The 22,853-nt window shown below is 47.2% G+C and overlaps 1 protein-coding gene, 1 long non-coding RNA gene, 3 other non-coding genes and 1 pseudogene across 12 annotated transcripts; 2 read left to right on the plus strand and 4 right to left on the minus strand.

The window, feature by feature from the left end:
• Positions 1-527: 527 nt before the first annotated feature.
• On the minus strand, positions 528-600 carry TRNAK-CUU (transfer RNA lysine (anticodon CUU)). The gene has a single exon. It is a non-coding gene; the product is annotated as a tRNA-Lys (tRNA).
• A 2,138-nt stretch (positions 601-2,738) lies between these two features.
• TRNAK-CUU (transfer RNA lysine (anticodon CUU)) lies at positions 2,739-2,811 on the minus strand. Its single transcript has one exon. It is a non-coding gene; the product is annotated as a tRNA-Lys (tRNA).
• Positions 2,812-3,013: 202 nt separating this feature from the next.
• On the minus strand, positions 3,014-5,669 carry LOC123071853 (transcription initiation factor TFIID subunit 9-like; annotated as a pseudogene).
• A 96-nt stretch (positions 5,670-5,765) lies between these two features.
• TRNAS-GCU (transfer RNA serine (anticodon GCU)) lies at positions 5,766-5,847 on the plus strand. The gene has a single exon. It is a non-coding gene; the product is annotated as a tRNA-Ser (tRNA).
• Positions 5,848-7,612: 1,765 nt separating this feature from the next.
• On the plus strand, positions 7,613-8,783 carry LOC123071852 (probable CCR4-associated factor 1 homolog 11). The gene has a single exon (XM_044495429.1). It carries the CDS (start codon positions 7,649-7,651, stop codon positions 8,642-8,644), a length of 996 nt encoding a protein of 331 aa, XP_044351364.1. The 5' UTR covers positions 7,613-7,648; the 3' UTR covers positions 8,645-8,783.
• An 8,452-nt stretch (positions 8,784-17,235) lies between these two features.
• Positions 17,236-21,712, minus strand: LOC123071854 (uncharacterized). Of its 8 annotated transcripts, none has more exons than XR_006434559.1 (4): positions 21,189-21,712; positions 20,868-20,940; positions 19,534-20,742; positions 17,236-19,059 (listed from the first exon to the last, which is right to left on the minus strand). It is a non-coding gene; the product is annotated as an uncharacterized lncRNA (long non-coding RNA). The 8 variants fall into 8 exon arrangements; XR_006434557.1 differs by having other exon boundaries at positions 20,847-20,940; XR_006434560.1 differs by having other exon boundaries at positions 20,868-20,987.
• Positions 21,713-22,853: the final 1,141 nt, after the last annotated feature.

The following is a 22,853-nucleotide window of genomic DNA, read 5'->3' on the forward strand; positions in this document are numbered from 1 at the left end:
ACGAGGACGACCGGGGGCGGGGGGGGAGGGGAGGGGAGAGGGGAGGGGAGAGGGGAGGGGCTGCGCAACGCTTGGAGCGGCGGGGGCGGTAGGAGGCGCGACGCCGTGGTGCGAGGTAGAAGACGATAGGGCGAGCTTGTTCAGCCGGATCCAACGGCCCACTCGCTCAGATCCAACGGCCGCGGTGCGACCGGCCTAACAGTTGGGCCGGCGCACCGGCGCAGATCGTTGCCCTAATCAGATAGCATGGTTTCCCTAACCTGCGGATGGGTTGACACGCCAAACCAGTTTAACTATGAGCAAGCAGCAAACTGGGTCGCCCTGCAGTGGTCGGAGATGGACATCGGATGTGCGATGAGAGGTCGCACAAGCTGACCTGCACACCGGCTCTCGTACAACGCAGTGGCCTGTCACAACTCACAACTGATCCTCAGGCACCCCTCAAAAGAAAAAGAAAAAACTGATCCTCAGGCATGCTGTATCATGGCATGCACTAACAGTGGCGTGGAGGAAGGAAAAAAACAGGTCGCCCACCGTGGGGCTCGAACCCACGACCACAAGGTTAAGAGCCTTGCGCTCTACCAACTGAGCTAGACGGGCTGTGCTGTTTTTGATTTCATATTTTCATTTGTGAATCATTTTCATGCACACAAGGCTCATTTCTAATTTGGAAACGGGTACGGAGAAGGAAACATCCGTATCTGTTAGTACACAAGTATGTGCACCAATTATGCGGAGTTTAAGCATCCTAATCTGTTTTTTCCGGCGTGTACGCCATGGAGTCGAAGACTTCTAAGAGCCGAATCCATCAGTCTATCACTCATCCTTTACGTTTTGATTAAACTTTTGTTAGCAGATCCGTCAAAACTTAACCCTAAAAAAACACAATGTTTTGCACACAAGTTCATTTCAAACACAAGTTTAAACTACTTTATTGCATAATTAAACAACATTAGCATATTAACATCATCCATAACTTAATTAAACAATCCACTACCTGCTAACACTACACAGACTGACAGACATAAAGCTAGCTAAAGCATCAAGATAATAAACTAAAAGAGGAGTTGTACTCCTCGTCGGAGGAGGAGATGCGGATCACCCTCCGCCAGAGCGGCCGTCCTCCTAGTCGTTGGTGGTGAGCCGACGCTATGACAACGAGTTGTCCTTCTCCTTGCAATCGACAAGCTCCTTGTACATCTCGTCAAGCTCGGCCTCGAGGTGGGCGATTTTGCGGCGCTCTCGATCGTGCGCATTCTCCATGAACTCAAAGAAGGTAGAACATGCAATTCTTGGCGAGGAGCGCGGCCCTGAAGGCAGCTCCTCATTGGCGCGCTTGGTCGAGCTATACTCCTCCTCCCTTTGGCCTGGGAGGCGCACTCGCGATTGCGGCGTTGGAGAGGATTCTTAGCTTCGCCCGTCTCTCGAAGAAGCAAAGCTCGGCGACGTCGACGCAGGCGCACGCGACCTCCTCCATGATGGCGAGCATGCAAGGCACACTTGTGCTGCCACATCTGGGTTATGGATCGTCGCCCACTTGCCTCACGACCGGAGCCTCACGTCGCGGTACTTCGGCAGTAGTGACAGCTGTGGCATGATCGGTAGTGTGGGTGCTCGGTGAAGGAGGCGACAAGACGAGACAATAGCGGGAGCTCAAGGGCGAAGGCGGTGAGCCGCATAGGGAGGCAATGGCGCGGGCCTCGGGAGGCGATAGTGGCCGAGCGTCGACGACAAAAATGGATGAGTGGCGGTGTGGGTTATGGTTGGGGGTGGTTATAGTCAGAGCCAGACCGATCGGTTAGCGCGACGGTCGCCAGGCCATGAATGCGGGAGGGAGCGATCTCCACCTTTTTTTTTCTATTGAGAAGTGCTCTTCTTAGAGAAAAATGAGTGAGAGGGGAAGTTTTGTGTAGTGAAAAGTTACTTTTTGAGGGACTAAAGAAAATGAGAGATCTCACAGATGGGTGTTAATTCTTTAAAAACACATTTTTTTGATAAAGTTTTAAAAAATAAAAAATCCATGTCTCAAATATAATTTGGGGGGGGGGGGGGGGGGGGGGGGGGTCGACTAGAGTCTAGAGATGCTCTAACAAGAGGAAGAGAAAGGTGAGTTTCACCACCTGAATCATTTCATTAAAATAAGTATGTTTACGACATTTGACGAGAAAAACAATTCTACTGTGTACGGTATATCCCGTGCATGGATCCACCATCCATTTTTACTTCTAGACTAACGTTAATTGTGTGATTGTTTTTAGATTGTGTCTTGTTTCTAAGTGTTGCATTAGGTTTTTCTTCTTGTTCCAAAGTGTCCTTTAATGTTTCATTGCGTATCATCATATATCAGAGAATCTGATCCACAGATTCTCAAGAAAAAAAAGCAAATCTGATCCACAAAAATGTATTATTTTTATTCTTAGACACGACGTAGCATGGTGCTACACTTGAAACAAGACAAAAACCCAGCAAATCATTTTGAAACGAGATAAATTTGGACAACAACCAGCAAAGTAAAATGAATCTCAAAGCAACCACGACGTAGCATGGTGATACACGTTGAAACAAGACAAAAACCGAGCAAGCATTTTGGAACGAGATAAATTTGGACAACAACAAGCAAAATAAAATGAATCTCAAAGCAACCATGGGCTAATTGCAATGCAATGGCCATCCATCATCATTCATTCATGCACTGCATATGAAAACTGGATTCCTGGAGAGTAGAAAGAAAAATAAAGCGCCCACCGTGGGGCTCAAACCCACGACCACAAGGTTAAGAGCCTTGCGCTCTACCAACTGAGCTAGACGGGCCTTGTTGCATTTTTAATTTATTTATTAAGTGTTCTATGCTGAATGCACAAAAGATATTTATCTCCACATGTTTTGGTCCTCATTTTAACCAACCAAATACGTATGTGCTACTCCCTCCGTTCCAAAATAGATTACTCAACTTTGTACTAGGGGGTACATGCCATCAAAAGCATGATAGGAACAGTCGCAGTACGAACACCAATTTCGCAATCAGAAACAACGACGGGACAGATCAAGTTCAACAAAATCCATAAGTACAAATGATGGACAGGAATGAATTAACCAGAGAGGTGCACGGCTACAACTTACACTACATGCAAGGCTGCTCCCTTTCCTCAACAATCAGCATTTTTCATGGTGAAATAGGAGGGTCATCTCAGCAGCTACACAAGCATCAGCAAGCAGGCTTGCGGGAGCAAGCACTAGGAACCAGCCAACGATCTACAGTTAGTTAGCCCATGTTCAACTGATCAATTGTCACTAGAGAACGTTTTGCAGCTGCGGCGGCCACCGCGTTCAGTTGGAAAGAAACCCTCTGGCTCTGAGGCTGATGTTGCTCACTGCCCCTCTGATCCTGCGGATAGTTTGGATTAGGATTGGTAGGGCTTGCACCAGCTCCCTCATTGTCATCTTCTGCTTCCTCGGTCTGAGTTGGCGGCTTCAATGCAGGTAGGAGTTGGTAGTTTTCACTCAACAATGTGTCCTGTTCGGGTGGCAAGGGGATTGAGCCAGGTGGAGCTATAGACTTGGGCAGCGGGATCTTGTTCCGGCTGCGTGCCAACTCGAGTAGAACCTGTGTGACATCAGAAAAATGACTTGTCATCAACCTATGCATAGAGTATTTCGTGTCAACTTGAATTTCCAGGGATCTGATTAAACATAAAACAAGCATTTGACTTCAAAGCATAACCACATGAGTTGCTCACAGCCTTTATCAACGCAACATCTTCTTTAGTTGAAGGCACTGGAAGCTAACATGCAAGGGGGTATACTTGTGCATGACCCTCAATCTCCAATATATTTGTACTACTAATATGATTCATCAATATTTTACCTATATCTTCAGATGCCAGCCTCATACACAAATAAAAATCATACCCTGTTTGTTTCGTGTTTCCATAAAAGTCTAGCTATGTATTTCAAAACATTGTTTACTACTATACATAGCCTGTTCCCAAAGAATTGGAGGGGTGGGAGTGGGGGCACCAGTGTATCAGTGAATTGGCAGCTAAGCGTCATTACGGAATGCTATGTGGGGAATGACTTATCATCCACCTAGGCATATAATTATAGACTACTTTGTGTCAGCTTTAAATTTCAAGGATTCTGATAAAACATAAAACAAGCACTTAACTTCAAAGCATAACCACAAAGTTGTTCATAGCCTTTATCTACGCAAGATATTCTTTAGTTGCACTTAGCAGCTAACATGCAAGTGAGTACACTTGTGCATGACCCTAATATCTTTGTAGTACTCCTTCCGATCCAAATTAATTGTCGCAGCTTTAGTACAATTTTATACTAAAGTTGTTCTAAAGCTGCGACAATTAATATGGATCGGAGGGAGTATCTAATATGATTCATAACATTAGGTATATCTTCACGTGCCAGCCTCATACACATTAAGAATCATACGATGTTTGTACACATAATATATCTAAAGAGTAAAGCCAACTAATAAAGACAAAGAGCATTCTTGTTTCCAAGTCCAACAGTAAAGGCGGCTGCTTACAGTACCAGCAGGATATCTGCGCTAACAGAAGAGGTTATTTACTTCTTCCTTGGTTTTCAAAGGTTACATTGTGTATATGGACCCTTAAGCAGATAAGCATTCAACTTTCCAAACAAGACATGGACTCAGCTGAATCTGAGTTTGGTCGGTTCCAACTTCCTAAAGGATACAGGACTCATCATGGCCCTAGCGGTAGGGTTGAGACTTGAGAGTTCTACTCGAGACGTTCTGGGTTTGAATCCCACATTCCCTCATATGTTTTCCTTAAATTTCAGTAGAACACTGACTGATATGTTGGTCCCCTGGATGGCTACGAGTGTAGACAAAATGAATTTGAGTTGATGGACTCAAAACCGCAATTCCTTCACTGCAGATGCTGGCTTCTAACCACCATGTCTGAAACTTTGATTGATGTATTTTTATTGTGGAATGCATTTATTTAATCGAGAAATTGACCCTTACTTGAATTTATACTTTACCCAAATATACCTCTCAACCAAGAAAGCAATTAAGAATTAACTCAACGAATTCTTAACAGCACACGTCATTTCCTGTATCAAGATTGTTTCAACACGTCGGCACACCCTCTGTTGTGCTTATCCTTTCCCCAATTGGAGTCGACAACATTACCCCCACTGAATCTGATGGATTCACAGGAAAGCCAGTCCTCGATCTAGAATTTAAAGTGGCCCCTTATCCTCGTCATTCACGAATTGAATGAACCTACGAGACCTAGTAATTTGTCCGAATCTAACGAAGATATGTACACTCGTTCTTGCTGAGATTGGTGGTACTCGTACCTCGCGCGGCGGCGGCTGGGAGAAGGAGAAGTTGACCTTGGCCTGGATGGCGAGGCGGACGTCGTCGGCGTCGAGCTGCGGCTTGGCCGCGTGGTCGGCGTAGACCTGGGCGTCGCCGAGCACGTCCCCGACGTAGCGGTAGGCCAGGTCCAGGAACTGGTGCACGACGCGCGGCTCGTACTCGCCCTCGCCGAGGCCCATCGAGCGGAGGAGCTCCCCACCACGCGCGCGTCGCGAGGCTCGTCCGGGACGGAGGCTCCTCCCGCCGCCGCGGACGGGAGCGATGGCCTCACGCCTCCGCCGCCGTCCATGGTCTGACTGCTGTTTCTTGGGGCCTCGGCTGGTGGTGGGATTTCAGGGAGCGAGTCGGGTTTACATATCTCACGCCTTTTTCCTTAAAAAGTAGGTGCTAGAACACAAGCGACGCTTTGGCCGAGTGGTTAAGGCGTGTGCCTGCTAAGTACATGGGGTTTCCCCGCGAGAGTTCGAATCTCTCAGGCGTCGCAGTTTTTTTTAAGTTTTTTTTTCATTTTTTCATTTTATTCCATGCATTATTTCTCTCTTCACCTTTTTTTATTTCAGTCCGTGGCTTATTTCTCCCTACTCCAAAATTTACTTCATGGGCGCAAATTTTCAAATTTTTCTCATTTTCGTCCGTGGCTAATCTCCCTTTACTTTTTTTTTTCATTTTAGTCCGTGGCTTATTTCTCTCTTTCTTCTCATTTTCGTCCGTGGCTTATCTCTCTTTAGTTTTTTTTTTCATTTTAGTCTGTGGCTTATTTCTCTCTTCAGCCTTTTTTTCATTCTAAAACGTGGCTTATTTATCTTTACTCCAAAATTGACTTCATGGTCTCTTTTTAGATCATCAGAGATTGATGCTTGATGATCTCTTGTGTTTAGTTAACTATATGTAGGTGTCGGTACTTCCATGTATTTCTAATGAGAATTTTAGTTATATTTTTACTAGCAGGTTCAAAGTGCATTGCTGACCGCTCCAACTAACACGTCTTATCCTCGTTGACTCGGGAGTTGTTTGGATGGAATCCATCGGACGCCTCGCCAACTTTTTGGCTTAGGTGCACCCTGCCCTCTTCAGCTCTCCTAGTTCTATTTGATGCCAACTTTTTAGCCAACAGTGGGTGCCGATATCGGCCGCCAATTAATTGGCATACCAATATTGGCAGGGCCAGCACATGCCAAATCAAAACAGCCCCTCGGCCTCACGGGAGGTCGGGCTTGTTGCCGATCACTGTACCGACTGCACACAATCCCCCTCGATTAATCGATTTAACCTTTATTTATCTCGATTGTGTCGTACTGTAGTCTCTGCCGCTACCGCTTGAGAAATTTATTAGGTCCCCTTGCCTCCGGCTGCCATCTTGGCGCTGAGAGGTGGGGTGGATCTACAAGGGCTCTGTGTTCTTCGTGAACGTCTAGTGATCATCATAATTTTCTGAGAATAAAATTTTCTCTCGTTCTTTTGGCAGTGCCATGAGGTTAGAGAGTTTCTATCCTCGTGGATCTGATTATTCGGATCTGATGAGTTTATGCTGTTGTATTAAGCTTTTTTATTGATCTGATTCATTGTGGAGGTGAAATCTTTCATCGATACCATGATGAAAATATAGTGATTCAATGGCCTGCACTTCTAGGGGGTCATCCTCGGCCCAAGACGTTCATCGATCAAGGCTTCCCATCCCCATCTTTTTAGATGGGCGACTCAGGCGCCTTCAAAAACCATTAGTAGTAGGTCCTGTCCGGCGGCGTGGACGAGTCCCGGGTTCGTGCATGTGCAAGGGTGACAACATCATTGTCCAGTGCAATTGCAGCCTCTTTATCGAAGCCTTTCAAGTATTTCTTCGAGCAGAGATTGATGCCGCGAAGAAGGTGTCAAAGAGATTTCATTATAACTCTTAGTCATAGGAGTTACTTCCTATTTTCTTGCATCTTAGGTTCAAATAAGTGTATGTGTAATTGTTACGAGTATGAATAAAAAGATTAATCGATTTATATGACTCAAAGAAACTAGGACGAAGATAGTTGTAACATGCAGGACCTCGAGCATGCTGGGTGTTGTCCCGCGCGTTCACAACGGCCGGATGTATGAGCGTATAACTGCACCTAAACAGATGATAGTACCGTATTTGACTCGAAAACCAATCCTGTGTCGGAGTCCGACTACAGCTCCCTTTCTTGTTCGAGCCCAGCTCGGCACCCTCCTTTTATATACTCCTCCGCACCGCCAACAACACAATTACAACAAGAGATCTCTAATCTAACAACAAGAAGCGACCGAGATCTAGATATGCACCGCGGACGCATCGCCGTGAACCCGGCCGCCGGCACGTTCGCCATGTTTCCGCCGCCGTTTCCCGTGCAGGTGCAGGCCCCGCCGTTTGCTTACCACGCGGTTCCCCTGCCGCCGGTACAGCCGCAGCTGGCGGTCCAGGTGCGCCCTGTGTGGGCGGGGAGCTTCAACGAAGAGTGGGCCTACCTCCAGAGCTTCGCCGCGTGCGCCCGCTACATCGCCGTGGACGTGCACTACCCGGGACTCGTCCACGCCGCCGGACAGGACCTCAGCAGCCTGACGGTGGAGCACCGCTACGCGCTCATGAAGGCCAACGTGGACGGCCTGAAGCCGCTCCAGGTCGGCATCGCCGTCTGCGACCACCTAGGCCAGCAGGTCGCCTGGGAGTTCAACCTCCGCGACTTCTGCCGCGTCGCTGACCCGCACGACGACAAGGCCCTCGACTACCTCGCCGAGCGCGGCCTCGACCTCGACACGCTCCGTAACCACGGCGTCGACGCTTACATGCTCGGCGCGCTGCTCATGGGCTCCGGCCTCATCGGCGCCGGACACGGGCGGCCGCTGTCATGGATCATCCACGCCGGCGCCTACCACGTGGCGTACCTCCTGAAGATCGTCACGGGCGGCGCCCCGCTGCCGCACGACGTGGCCGGGTTCCTCGGCGCCGTGCAGTACTACCTCGGCCAGCAGGTATACGACGTCGCCACCATGGCGGCCGACTGCACGGGCATGCCGGTGGGGCTGGACTGCATCGCCGCTAACCTGCGCATCCATCCGCCATGGGGGAGCCCGCGCCTCGCAGGCGCCGCCGGCGTGCGCGCGCTTCTGGCCTTCCGGATTTTGAAGGACGGGCAGTTCGGCGGCAACGTGGAGAGGTTCCGAGGCCTGCTTCAGGGCCTGCAACATCTTCCACGGTCGATCAGAATCACACACGAGCAACGTCTTTGGTCAAGAATTCCAATGTGCAACGGACTCATGCCGCCCGCCGGTTAAATATATTGCACACTTGCGTCGATCATTGGTAGTTCACAAGATTGTTATTACTACTAGTAACTACAGTTTTATATACTTATTATAGGTCAAGCGTTTGTTTTTCTCATCGCAAAAAAAAAGAACATTTGATTTTCCTTTTCGTAGTATTCAAACTTCCAGTCAAGGGTTCTTTTAGTGATGCGTGATGTAATAATTTCCAATACTTACTAGAGTATTATATGTGTATAAACAACCTTCAATCGTGTGACTTCTACGCAAATACAAGCACTGTATTCTATTGTGTGTGTATTTTCTTAGGGCATCTCCAACGCCGGATATTGTATTTGTCTGTGGTCATGTTCGTAGATAGTGATATGAAGAGCTGGCCATCCAACGCTTACCGTAAACCTTCATCCGTAAGATAAATAGATTCAGACATAATTGATGCGAAGACGACATAATTCATGCAAACGAACATAAATTCGATATATTTTATATAAACCGAATGATATTTCGTCCGTTCAACTAAAACCTAAACTAATTTGTAGCGGACGGCGACGGATGTGTCCCAATCTTGACGAGTTCCCCATCATGTAAAAGGATAAATATTCTAATACATACATTTCAAAATGATAAATCACTTAAATAATGTAAAACCGTGAATTTGAAAAATGTTAATGCAATGTAAAAATATTGTTAGCGTAGTTATGAAATATGTTGATATCACTCAAAAATGTATGTGATATTTAAAAAGTATTCATTTCAAAAAGATGTACGTGAAATATTTTTGTAGTGTGAAAAATATGTTTCTGTAATTAAAAAAATAATTCATACCATTCAAAAAAAAGGTGCGCTGCATTTTAAAAATGCCCATGCATTTCAAAAGATGTCTGTGACATTTAAAAAATATTACTATATGATGTAAAAAAAATGACCGCGTAGTTTGAAAAATGTTCCCTATCATTCAATAAAGAAGTATCACCGTGTATTGAAAAAATGGTCAACACATATTCAAAAAATATTGAAAATGATGTATTTCCAAAAATATTAATCATATAATTTAAAAATGTTCAATGTGTATTAAAAAAATATTTCTGATATACACAAAAAATGTACAACTTGTGTTGCATAAAATAGACATGTATTATGAAACATAAAATGGAAGAAAAGAAGAAGAAAAAAACCAAAGAAAACCAAGGAAAAATTGATAGAAAACCGATAGAAACGTTGTTTTTCCTTTTAGATCATTTGTTTTTTTTTGAAACGAGGCAAAAGACTTGCCATTTCATTGATTAAGAAGAATAGAATTGCCCCGTTAATTGGCGGAAAACCAGGCTAAAACCGATACAGCTCAACCCATATGACATGGGCACCACCGGCCAACCTGGCCACCGACAAGAAACACGGGGCTACAAACAGCCGCCGAAGCCACGACGGCACATGCCAACAGATGGCCACACGCGCAAGCAACCGTCAGCTCCGACTTTGACGACGAGCTTTGAAAGGGAAATATGCAGGACTTGCGCCGAGCGTGCCCTCCAAACGGAAGGGCACCTCAGACACGCCGGGAAGAACCGACTACCGAAGTCCATGCTGCGACCCGAGCTCCTCTCAACGCCATCATTGTTGCCAAAACAGAAACCAACGCCCCGCCTCAGCAAGCCACGCAGCGAAGATGCCGCCATCCACCGGTCTCCAGTCGTAGCCGGCTCCGAGACGATGCCCCCAAGAAGGAGAAAGACGCGAAGACGCCCCCATCGCCCGATCCAGCTGATCTGAGGTTTCCCTCCGGAGCCAATGCCGTGAAGAGGAGGAGCACAGCTCCAAGACGACGCTTTCAAGAAAGGTAACGACACCCGCGGGAGCCGCCGTCGCCGGCTCCGATGAAGATCGGAACAAGGATTTCTCCCAGAGTTGTGCCACCATCAATCGCCACCGACCGCCGCCCACGCGCCACCATCCAAGCCGAGGTCGACCTCACTCTGACCGCGGGATCCCACGATCCACCGCGCCCAGATACGCACCACCCCCTGGCCGTAGCCGCCAACCACCACTGCAGCACCGTCGCGGCCACCACCACCGCAGCAACCACCTGCATCGCAAGGAGCAGCAACCAGAACGGAGCACCGAGGCGCCAGATCCAGATCGAACCGCTCGAGCGAAGCATCTGAGCAGGAGCCGGCACTCCACACGCATCACACCTCGCGCTACAGGGACGTCAAGCCCGCCACGCCCAGCAGTCGCTGCGCCCGCCGCGCGCCGCCCGCCGCCGCGCCCGCCGCCGGTCCGCGCCCCACGCGCGCATCCGAAGTCGCCGCCTGCGCACGCCGTCCACGCCCAGGCCGCGCCAGGAGCTCGGACCGAAGCCGCCGCCCCAGCACCCCTCCCTCCGCCCGCAGCCTACGCGGAGCTCCGCGCGCCGGCCACCATCCGCCGCGAGCTCCCCCTCGCGAGCGCCCAAGAAACGACGGGAAGAAGAGGCCCCGCCGCCGCCGGATCCGTGCGGGCTTCGCCCGGCGGAGCCCACCGGCGACGGCGAGGGGAGTGAGTGGAAGGAGGGCGCGCGGTGGACGGGGCTGAGCCGCCGCTCGTGTCGCCCCAGGGAGGGAGCGACGCGAGAGCTGAGAAAGATTTCCTACAAGTTTTGCAGTCTTTAGATCATTTGTAGTTCAGACTTCAGAAGATTGTTATTACTACTACAGTCTTATTGTATACACTGGTGGAAAAAGGGCCTTTGGTCGCGGTTCGCAACTGTCATTAGTCGCGGTTGCGCAACCGCGACCGAACGGGCGCGACTAAAGGCCCCCCCTTTAGTCGCGGTTGCTTAAGAACCGCGACTAAAGGCCCGTCCACCTGGGCGCCAGGTGGCCGTCGGGGCGGAGGACCTTTAGTCGCGGTTCTTCTGGCCAACCGCGACTAAAGGCCGCCGCAGGTTTAGGGTTTTAGCCCCCCCCCCCTTAAACCTGTTTTCTGTTTAATTTGTATTGTTTTATTTCTTTTGTGCTTTATTTTAATTTTGAAGGAGTTTCATATATTCTACGGTACTACATACATGCATATGAATGTACAATTTCAAATAAATTTGAAATAAGAACCAAAAAGAATTCAAGAGGAATATACAATATATATTCAATATCATCGGATGACCATATACAATTTTGAACAAGTTTCCATACATGATTTAATGCATATAATGTTCTACGTCCTCGTAATAGTGTTCTCCTTTAGGATGGAGGACTTCCCTGCTGAACCATCCAGCTAGTTCCTCTTGAAGTGGTCGAAAGCGAGCTTCTGGACTAAGCATCCACCGGAGGTTATTCCTCTGAGCATTGGTATCACTCGGAACCCGCTCAGAGGTGTATCTCCGGATCATCTCACAGACATAGTATCCACATAGATTGGTCTCCGGTGGCTGAATATCCCCAGCATACTTAGCCTTTAACATTTTGAATTCTAGCTCTTTTTTGAATTCACCGACCTTTGTATCTACGAACCGTCTCCAAACCCTACGAGGCAAAGAAAATTAAATGAACAAGAGAGTTATTAATTAGTTACTTGATATTAGGAAATGAACGAAATAGGCCGATCGATATAGAGCGCAAATGAATGAAAATAATTACTTCTGCAGCATTCTTCTCATGCCGCCCCAAAGCTTTGGATCCATATTCACAGAGTCGTGGACGAGACATTCTGAGGTGTTAACTTTAATTACTAGCAGAATCCAGTGGAACCTGCGGACACGATACATGCACAGTACGTCATGCATAACTCATCGATTAGCCGGCCACATACCATGCATGGAGTAAACAAAAGAGAATGTGCTCAAGACAGAAACACTCACTCAAAATGGTAAGGAAATAGAATATCACTTTTGAGTTCCTGCTTTGTAAGAAACTGCCACAGGTCTGCCTCCACGTCGGCGGGGTAACGCTCCAACACATGTCCATTAACGATGTGTGGGTCAATGAACCCAACATCATGGATGTTCCTTACTCTGCATTCCTTAATCTTCATTCTGCATGTATAATAGCGGACACAACAATATAGTTAGGACATATATATAGTGCAGGCAATATGAACGAGATGGGGTAGAAATTAATAAATCACTTACAGAACGTAGCAACTGATGATAGATTTATCGAGCTCGCGCAGATTGAAAAGCTGGAACAATTCACTCAGTTCAATTTGTACATAGTAATGTTTGAAGTGATGCTCATGTCTAACTTCCGCATAAATATATTCTTTGGCGTTTTTATTTTTTATATAACCCTTGTACCATTTCAGCAGACCTTTCATTTGTGGAGGTAGATCCTTTTCCTGCGCAGGCTCGACGAGAGGCCCATTCTTGACATATGTAATTACTACCTCCTTCACTGGCGCCTCATCAAGGCCTAACAGTTCACGAAGAGTAATACCTAAGTTGGCCGCTTGTTCTCTGGCACTCGTTACAGTCAATCCCTGTGCTGCCGCAGCTTGTATGATCTCGGGGGCATCCGGACAGAAGGCTTCCACTATAAGCGGGGCAATCGATTGTTTACTTTGTTCCCCGAGCTGGGCAACTTGTTTCCCGCTTTTTTTACTTTCGGCCTTCTCCCGCTCTTTGTTCTCCTTGAACATGAGTGCCTGCCTGCGAAGTTCACGTGCATAGTCGTTAGGCAGATTCTTCGCGGCTTGGGACGGTGTGCTAAAAAATGACTTAGCCCACTTCTTTTGCTCATCAGAAAATACTGGCTTGGGCTCGGGCTCTCTTTTCTTCTTGCAGTCCGCCTTCCATTTCTCCAAATCAGCAGCCGCGGCCGCGTCGACTTCCTCGGCACTACGTTCCCAAGGCCTTGTGGGGAGAGGCTTCAGTGATGGCTCCGGTACCTTTGTGGTCTTAGGTACATAAGGGTCCGGGTTAATAATCCAGGACTGCTTCTGCTTCTTTGCCGGAGGTGGATTGGGGGGCGGCGTCTGATCACCCGCCGGACGAGGACTGGGGGGCGGCGGCTGATCACCCGCCGGACGTTGTGGACTGGGGGGCGGCGTCGGCTGACGTGACGGAGGTGTAGGTGAACCGCCACCACCACCACCACCACCACCGCCACCGCCACCACCACCACCGTAGGGGGGTGGACATGTTGTCCTTGGCGCCTCGCCTGGAAACTTGATAAACTTCTTTTGCCATAGAATGAAATGGCGCTTGACATCTCCAAGTCTTTTCTCCCCTTCAGGTGTAGCAATGTCAATCTCCAGGTCCTCAAACCCTTGGACTATGTCCTCCACCGTGACACGAGCATAGCCATCTTGAATGGGGTTGTTGTGGTGGAGTGCTCCAGGTAAACATGGTAAAGCACTGCCGATGGCTACCTTCATGGACATGTTCCCGATAGGATAATACAGATGACATTCTTTCATCTCCTTTATATCGTCCACGGGGTAGCGAGGAGGCTCCGGTGAAGTAATTTCGACCACCAGAGGCTCCGGTGCAGTAATTTGGACCACCAGAGGCTCCGGTGCAGTAATTTCGATCGTCGGTGCATCTGCACCAGCCGGTGGGGCCTCCGTGGAAGCCACGCTGCTTCTCTGTTGCTGGCTTCCGAGATCCACTGGATGATCTTCATGCTGCACCCGAGCTGCATCTCTTTCGGCTACTAGTACACTCATGGTTTTCTTCATCACATCCATTTCCGATGCCAACTGCGCCACAACATCTGCTTCCCGATCCATCTTTCTCTTACGGCTTCTGTAACCGTACGGGTCATCGTTCTGGGGGAACCCTATTTTCCACGGAATGTGCCCCATGCCTCGTACACGTCCTCCGTGTTCAGGATTCCCGAGGGCTTTTGTCAGCGCGTCGTTCTCTCTGTTGAACTTGATCTTCCCCTGTTGAGCATCCCTCATTGCGTTAATAAGGGCTTGGGTGGGTTTAATTAATTTGCCCCGGTAGAGCGCGAGACGGGGCGGCAGACGACGGCGTCACGGAGAGGGGAGGCGAGGACAACACATTTATAACCCTCGCCGTCCCCTCTCGATCCCTAAAAAAACACCGCGCGCATCGCCGCCCCCCTCGCCGCCCCTCTCCGTATAAACAAATTGTCCGAACAGAGCTTGGAGTAGAGTGGCTAGGGTTTGGCCAGGGATGCGGATGGAGACGAATATATGTGGGGTCGGGATGGCCCATGTGCAGGGCGGGGGGTGCTGGCCACACTCTTTTTTCTTTTCTTTTTCATTTCATTTCATTTTTTCTTTTCCTGTTTTTATCCTTTTCATCTTTAAAACAATTCAGTATATCAAAATATAGCAATGAAAAAAGATATTTGAGAAATCATAAAATGTATGTGAATTCAAAAAAATGAATCATAAAATGTTCATGGATACAAAAACATTGTGATTTCAGAATAGTTCACGTATTTAATTTTTTCACTGTTTCTTTTTTTCTTTTTTTCTTCTTCCTTTTTTTTCTTCTTTCTTTTTTTCTTCTGTTGTTTTCTTCCTTTTTCTTTTTTTCTTCCTTTTTCCTTTTTTCTTCCTTTTTCTTGTTTTTCTTCTGTTTTTCTTTTGTTTTCTTCTTCCTTCTTTCTTCTTCTTCCTTTTTCCTTTTTCTTTCTTCTTCTTCTTCCTTTTTCTTCTTCCTTCTTCTTCTTCTGCCGGCGCGCGGAGGACGGCAGGCAGGGCCAGCGGGCGGCGGGCGGCGGGCGGCGGGCAAGGGCGCAAGGCACGGGCGGCGGGCAAGGGCAGGGCACGGGCGGAGGCGGCGCTCACTGGGGACGGGGGCGGCGGCGCGCAGGGCTTCGGCGTCGGCGTCGGCGTCGGGGCAGGGCTTCGGCGTCGAGAGAGAGGAGAATGGGAAGTGGCAAAACTGCTAAGTGCAGTATTTATAGACGCACCTTTAGTCGCGGTTGGAGAGGCGGACCGCGACTAAAGGTACCCTTTAGTCGCGGTCCGCCTCCCCAACCGGGACTAAAGGGTTTTGGCGCCGCTTCCGTTCCCGCGCAGAAAGACCCTTTAGTCGCAGTTGGGGACAACAACCGTGACTAAAGGGTACCCTTTAGTCGCGGTCCGCCTCCCCAACCGGGACTAAAGGTCTGTGCTAGAACTGGCGCGGTGCGGTGGGATGTTTAGTCCCACCTCGCTAGCCGAGAGGCTTCGACAGTGGTTTATAAGCGCGGCTGCGCTCATCACTTCGAGCTCCTCTCAAATGCAGGCTTACGGGCCTATTCTGTCACTATGTGCCTGTGGGCCTACTCGGCCTTCCGCGGGCCTGAATCCTGGCCCTTTAATGGGTTTCTAGTCGTATTCAGGCCGTGGTGGCCCAGTAGGTGGCATATTTTCTTTTTTTCTTCCTTTTTTCCTTTTTCCTTTTTTCTTCTGTTTTTTTCTTCTGTTTTTTTCTTATGTTTTTCTTCTGTTTGTTTTTTCTTCTGTTTTTCCTTTTTTCTTCTGTTTTTTTCTTCTGTTTTTTTCTTCCTTTTTCCTTCTTTCTTCTTCTTCCCTTTTCCTTTTAAAATCAGAAAAATAAAACTAATTCATTTTAAAATCTTAAAAATACAATTATATATCAAAAAAATCAGAAAAATAAAACTAATTCATTTTAAAACCCCTTGAAGGTTTGACAAAAGGTTTGATACATCATTCAGTTCATCGACCAAATACAAAGTTTGGTACAATAAATTATCAAACACCTTGTGTGCATAAGAGGAACCAAAAGCAAACCTACACCCCCTTGTGAAGCTTGTGAAGAGAAGTGGCACCAAATGGCTAAGTGAGCGTGCTGAACTGGTATATATAGGGGAGGAGCTTTAGTCGCGGTTGGCCTGGCCAACCGCGACTAAAGGCCTTTGCGCACCTTTAGTCGCGGTTGGCCTGGCCAACCGCGACTAAAGCCCCTCACGTGCACCAGCTGGCCACCGAGCGCCCTGGGCCCAGGCCTTTGGTCGCGGTTCGTCTGCCGAACCGCGACTAAAGACTTCATTAGTCGCGGTTCCTACAGTTTCGCGACTAATGGGGCTGGACGGAAGCCTCTTTTTCTACCAGTGATACTTATTGGTAAAGACTAGTAAAAATGCCCGTGCGTTCCACGGGAGAAATAATTCTCACATGCCCCAGCGACCCATCCATGTTGCCACTTCTCTTCGCCGCCATCGCTGATGGTGCCTGATGGTGCTAGGCGACCTAGGGCACATGCGGCCGGAGGGACTTGACCTTAGGCCCAATACTGCAGCGGGCGCGTTAGTCCCGTGCCTGGCAAACGGTGCCTTCTGGTGCACACATTGATCGAGAAGGAGCGGGTTGATCAGGAAGGAGGGAAAGAGGGGCTGGGCTGAACGGTTTTAATGCATTCACCTCGTTTAATGGGAAACAATCTCTGACACATATTGTTCGACTTGCAAATTGATTACTGGAAAGTACCTAATGGTCTAAAACGGAATGAAAAGGAGCAAGGCGTGGAAAGTGTCCCTTAATGTCATCATATATAAGATTATAGCATTAATTAAGGACCGTCTTAACATATAGGGAGTGTTGATCCCACTTGATTTGAGGGAGCCACGGCCCAAAACTCACATGAAGTCCCGAAAATGAAAAACAAAGTGTCCGTGAAACATCACAACAAACCAGCGACACAACATCCATACAGTAAAAAATTGCCTCGATCTTTCACGTCAAGCTAGCTAGGTGATGGTAATAATTAATTAATACACACACGAATTATATATCTTCCTGATTATCTGTCTCCTAATACAGTTTGCAACATAGTTGCAAAGAATTCAGTACATAGCAAGATAGGTACACGCCTGCTGGAAAGTATCTAAAACTGAAAGAAGAAAAGCAGCGAGGATGTACGCAACATGTTCCCTAAGCAGGGTCTCCACCTTACCACCTGCAAAGAAGAATCCCTAGTCCTCCCAGTCTTTCATTTGCCATCCGGCTCTTTCTTCCCCAAGGTCACACCTGCATCCATTTTCTATCAATTTACAGAAAATGGAACATCCTTTTTATATAGTACTCCCTCCGTTCATAAATATAAGATGTTTTAGCTTTTGGCCACATTCCATACGTATCAAATGTATCTAAACATGTTCTAGTGTGTACATTCATTCATTTAGTATGAATCTAGACAACATGTGAAACACCTAAAACATCTTATATTAAAAAACGGAGGGAGTACCAATTTACAGAGAACATAAGTATGCTCAATGCCTGCAAGAGCTCTTCCACAAAATAGCCATGATCAATACACCAATCTAAAACTGAAACTTATTCATACATGTGTCAATCTGTGCGACTAAAAACAACAATCCTGTACATGTATCAGTTCTAATTTCACTTGCTAGGATCAGAGGTAACTAACCAACAACAGTTATTACAGTAGCTTGAAATGAAGCATTGCTAGCCCCTGCAATCAAATTTGTCGACATCCATAGAGCATATATAGTCGATAAAAAAGAAGTGGAAGTTATAAGCTGTTATCTAATAAAGTGGTTCAGGGTGTCAAACACAATAGGAATTTTGAAACAGTTTCATTGCGCAGGAGCAGATGGCCTGCAGTTATGTTTGTGAAATTTACTGGCCAGACAAAAAAATATGTGAAATACCAAATTCTAAATAGCTCAGCATCAGGAGAGGCAGCACCTCATCATATATTGGGTCTTTAACAGAATCAAAGACATAATAAGAGTATTCCTGAGCTTGAGGGCATCTGCAATGATAATCATCAAACATTTCGTGTCGTAACAACATCTGTGGACCCCGATGCCATGATTAAATGTACACATGGTTCCAGCGGCACGAGCTTAATTGCACAAAAGGAACAACAAACCTAGCTCTCGATAACAAAAATATAAGCTCCAAAACAGGGACAATGAAACTTCTCTCTTCAATTTATCCTCTGAATTTTTTACCAAATTTTTAATAATTTTTTCTCCATATGCTTATTGACTTAAGCTTTCGAAAGTAAACAAAATCACTCAATTCCACGTTTAGGTGAGGGGGTCAATAAAATCTACAACCGATCTAAAAAACTGTGACAAACAGTGGTTCGAAACATTGAAGGCCAAAAGATTGTTCGATAAAGAGCACATTGGCAAGCACGTTTGGAATAGCAAAACAGAATGCTATGTTAAAGAAAAAAAATTCTGTTATTCACCTAGACATAAAAAAGATCTCAAGTCCCTCCATTCTATGTAATTCACTGCACTACGATTTATTTACCAACAAAATAAAGACCAAAAAGCAATGAGTCTGGAGGTTCCTGACCTTGATGCAGCAAAGGAGAAACGGCTATTTGTGGTTCTGCTCGGCAGCCCATAAGTACATCATCAGATCCTTCTTATTGCTCCTGTACGTCGTCTCATTGCAGACAAGTGTAGCTACGAACATCAATCGATATTCCTTCCAAGCACTTGAATTCGGTAGACACTATCAATGCCTTGAAGTACATTGGATCTAAAGGAAGCCTAGCCATTTGTCAGCGTACAATGATCAGTCAAATAATTTATCATAATAACCTGAATAACCCACATCATGTAAGTAATATGATATCTCAATTAGGGTGTATGTGTGTGTATGTGTGTGCCCATGTAGCTGGTCTATTTGCAAATGGAACTGCTCCAAGAACATTTCAATTAGAGCTAGTTGATAGTGACAGATTACTACATATATGTGAACCTGTATTATCCTACAGTCATACATACTTGAGCTAGCTGATAGTGACATATTACTACATCTATGTGAACCTATATTATCCTACTCTGCTTCTCTTGATCCTCTTTGCTTTGCTATAAAGCTCAGATTTGGTAACTTAACCCTGAACTTCTAAAACATGCTTTCATTTTCCGAAAAAGAAGTAAATTTCTTTGGCATGATCAAGCCAAATCAACCTCATCCGTCTTGGTCCCTAGCTCAAATGATATAAAGCTGAGGCAACTAACCTTTTTCCACTTTGTAATCAGATTACGGTCTGCATAATCCTGGCCCAGGCAAAATTCATACAGCTCCTTAGATATATCCTTCCTTCTTCTATAGAAAAGATCATAAATGTAACGGCTTCTTGGATGAGAAATGCGGAAAATTGTCCAGAGTGCTTCACACTTTCCCTGTATGACCATGGGTAACATCTGAATTCCTCAAATTAGTGTATATTCTGCAGACTTGATTCCCCCTAAAAACATACGTCCACGCCTCTAGACCTCTTTCTTCTCTGAAAAATATGAAAACATACCAAGATCTGATTATAGAATAAAATTTTACGATCTGTTAAACTTGAAATCCGTATGAAGAATAAAATTTTACGATCTGTTAAACTTGAAATCCGTATGAATATACATGAAAAAAAACTGAAATCTCCATTGTTGATTTCTAACAGCACGAAATTTGAGTCACACCTCAAATCTTCAGGCAGAGGTAGTCTGTTGTAGGCACAATCATAAATTAGGTAGAACCCTGTAATGCAAACTACCAACACAAAATTGACTTTGTTTATCTCTTGGAGGCTTACTGGATTCAATATCCATCTAATAAAGGTGAGGTTACTGGGGAGTTCTCCGTGAATCAGAGCCTGCTCCAAAGCCTGTTGTGCAGTGATCCTATGATCGAACAGAAAGGTACATTCTGTAATATGTATTATTAGAGAACTGATAGACTGTTCAGTTTTCTCTAATGCAATGAATTTTTCAACCATTACCAACGCGCAGACCTTTGATGATTCAACTCACATTAACCATGTAAATATTCAGAGCAGTGGGGTAACTTGTTGTCGACAATCAGAGAAACTTCCAGTTATTCCTCACCGGCCAAAGTGTCCGCATGCAGAACCCAATGGGAGCACACTCTCTCAGTTAATACTTGGAACACGCTGTGCTTGGGTTGACGGACACCGTAAAAAGAAGCACCAGACAGTGCACTCACAAACCTACAAACTGACATCGATGACTCGGCAGAACATGTGGCGAAGCCCACACTCACTGCTTCCCAATGTGATCGAGGTGGCCCTCCTCCACCACAAGACGGTTGTGTCAGATGGCGTTGGAGCGGTACGCTGCGGACACAGCGGCTGGAGGGGGAACGAAGGTTGCCGTCACCGCCGTGGTGGGAATGACGCCTCAATCAGTCACTAACAACAAAATCAAAGTGAAATTGTCCTGAAAAAAGAAAAGAAAAGCAAATGAATCTAGTGCCCTGGCTACATTTAGAGAAATAGCTATCCAAATTTAAATGTAGTGGTCGTATAGAAAAGCAACCGAACTCGTATTTGCTCCATACTGACTTTTGCTTTGTCTATGCATTGCACGCCGTCGGCCAATTCGCTTGATGCAGCTGCACCTGCAGCCCCTATGGAACTGCACAAAACAGGCAATCGACCTAAGCATCCGAACAAACACAAATCCTGCAAAAAAAACTGAGAACTTGTTGATTGAGTATATGACATTGCACAAAACGCAAGTTGAATCCTAAAAAAATAGGATAATCATTGAGACAATACATAAGCATGTACTGTATGTGTACGATAGATTCAGGATGAATAACAAGAAGAGATTAGCATGATGGTTGAGGGAGCTATGGGCTTGCTGCTCCATGCTGCGCTCACCCCCGATGAGGAGTTGTGGGAACGCCATCCTCCAAACCCAGCCGCCGGGTGATCTGGAAGTCTCGCACCACACCAGCGAGACCGCGGCTGTCCACCAGCAGCACAGCGAGCCCCATGGTGAGGCATACGTTGAAGAAGCTCCAGCTTCGCTTGCGTCTGAGGCGCCTTCACCCACGGCGAACTGGGCGACGCCAGCAACTTCGTGACGCCGCGGCCGGCGTCCTATTGGATGAGGTAGTTGGGGCGGCATCCATTGGAGGGGGGAGGGGGCGTTGGGTTCCGACGGGTGCGGCGATCGGGCAGAGGTGCGACCGCGGAGGCGGGGCGGGGACGGCCAGCGGGTTGAGGTGCGACCGCGTCGACGGGGGCGGCGGGCGGGCTGAGGTGCTGCCGTGGCGGCGAGGGGCCTGAGGTGTGGCGGCGGCGAGGGGGCTGAGGTGTGGCGGCGGAGAGGGCTCGGCATGGGCAAAGGCGAGGGTTCGAGTTGAGGAGGCAGATGCGTACGGGTTCCTATTTTCAGAACCGTTTTTTCCTTCTGTCGGCAGATTAATAATCCCTCTGTCCCAAAATATAACAACGTTCTTAACACTACACTAGTGTAAAAAATATTCTTATATTATGGGACGGAGGGAGTATAATATAATATTGGACTGCAGGTTTAATTACCCGAAAACATAGGAAACTTTGTGTAGAAACGCTGCGACAGTGAACCCGAGAGACTCAATCCGTACTTTATTATTAGGGAAAGATTTATTTTTCTCATCGCAAAAAAAAACAATTGATTTTCTTTTTAGTAGTATTCAAAACTTCCAGTCTAGGTTTTAGTGATGCGTGATTTATTTGCCGTAATAATTCGCAATACTTACTTGAGTAGTATATATAAACAACGCGTATTGTCGCTGCTTTCATACCTAAGCTAGCCTGATCTTGCCAATGTGAACCAGGAAGTCTTTGTACACGTGTCCCTAAAGACAAGCCTGGAGACGTAGTCATTGTCGTTGAACCCTTGAATCAATATGAAGTGTCCTGTTGGGGAACGTTGCAGAAAATTAAAATTTTTCCTACGGTTTCACCAAGATCCGTCTATGAGTTCATCTAAGCAACGAGTCAAAGGAGTGAGTTTGCATCTACATACCACTTGTAGATCGAGTGCGGAAGCGTTCAAGGGGATGGTGATGATGGAGTCGTACTCGCTGTGATTCAGATCACCGATGACCAAGTGCTGAACGGACAGCACCTCCGCGTTCAACACACGTACAGTACGGACGACGTCTCCTCCGTCTTGATCCAGCAAGGAGGAAGGAGAGGTTGAGGAAGACAGCTCCAACGGCAGCACGACGGCGTGGTGTTGTTGGTGCAGCAGTACTCCGACAGGGCTTCGCCAAGCACGTACGGAGGAGGAGAGGTGTTGGGGAGGGGAGGGGCTGCGCCTTGGCTTGGGTATGCAACCCTCCCCTCACCCCTCTATTTATAGGGGAAGCGGCAAGGGGGCCGGCCCCTCTAGATGGGATCTAGAGGGGGGTGGCGGCCAGGGAGGGGGGGACTTGCCCCCCAAGCAAAGGAGGGCGCCCCCTCTAGGGTTCCCCCTCCAACCCTAGGCGCATGGGCCCAAGGGGGGGCGCCCAGCCCTCCAGGGGCTGGCTCCTGCCCCACGCAGCCCATGTG

This window comes from Triticum aestivum, chromosome 3B (assembly GCF_018294505.1).
Source record: "Triticum aestivum cultivar Chinese Spring chromosome 3B, IWGSC CS RefSeq v2.1, whole genome shotgun sequence".
In the NCBI taxonomy this organism is placed as follows: domain Eukaryota; kingdom Viridiplantae; phylum Streptophyta; class Magnoliopsida; order Poales; family Poaceae; genus Triticum; species Triticum aestivum.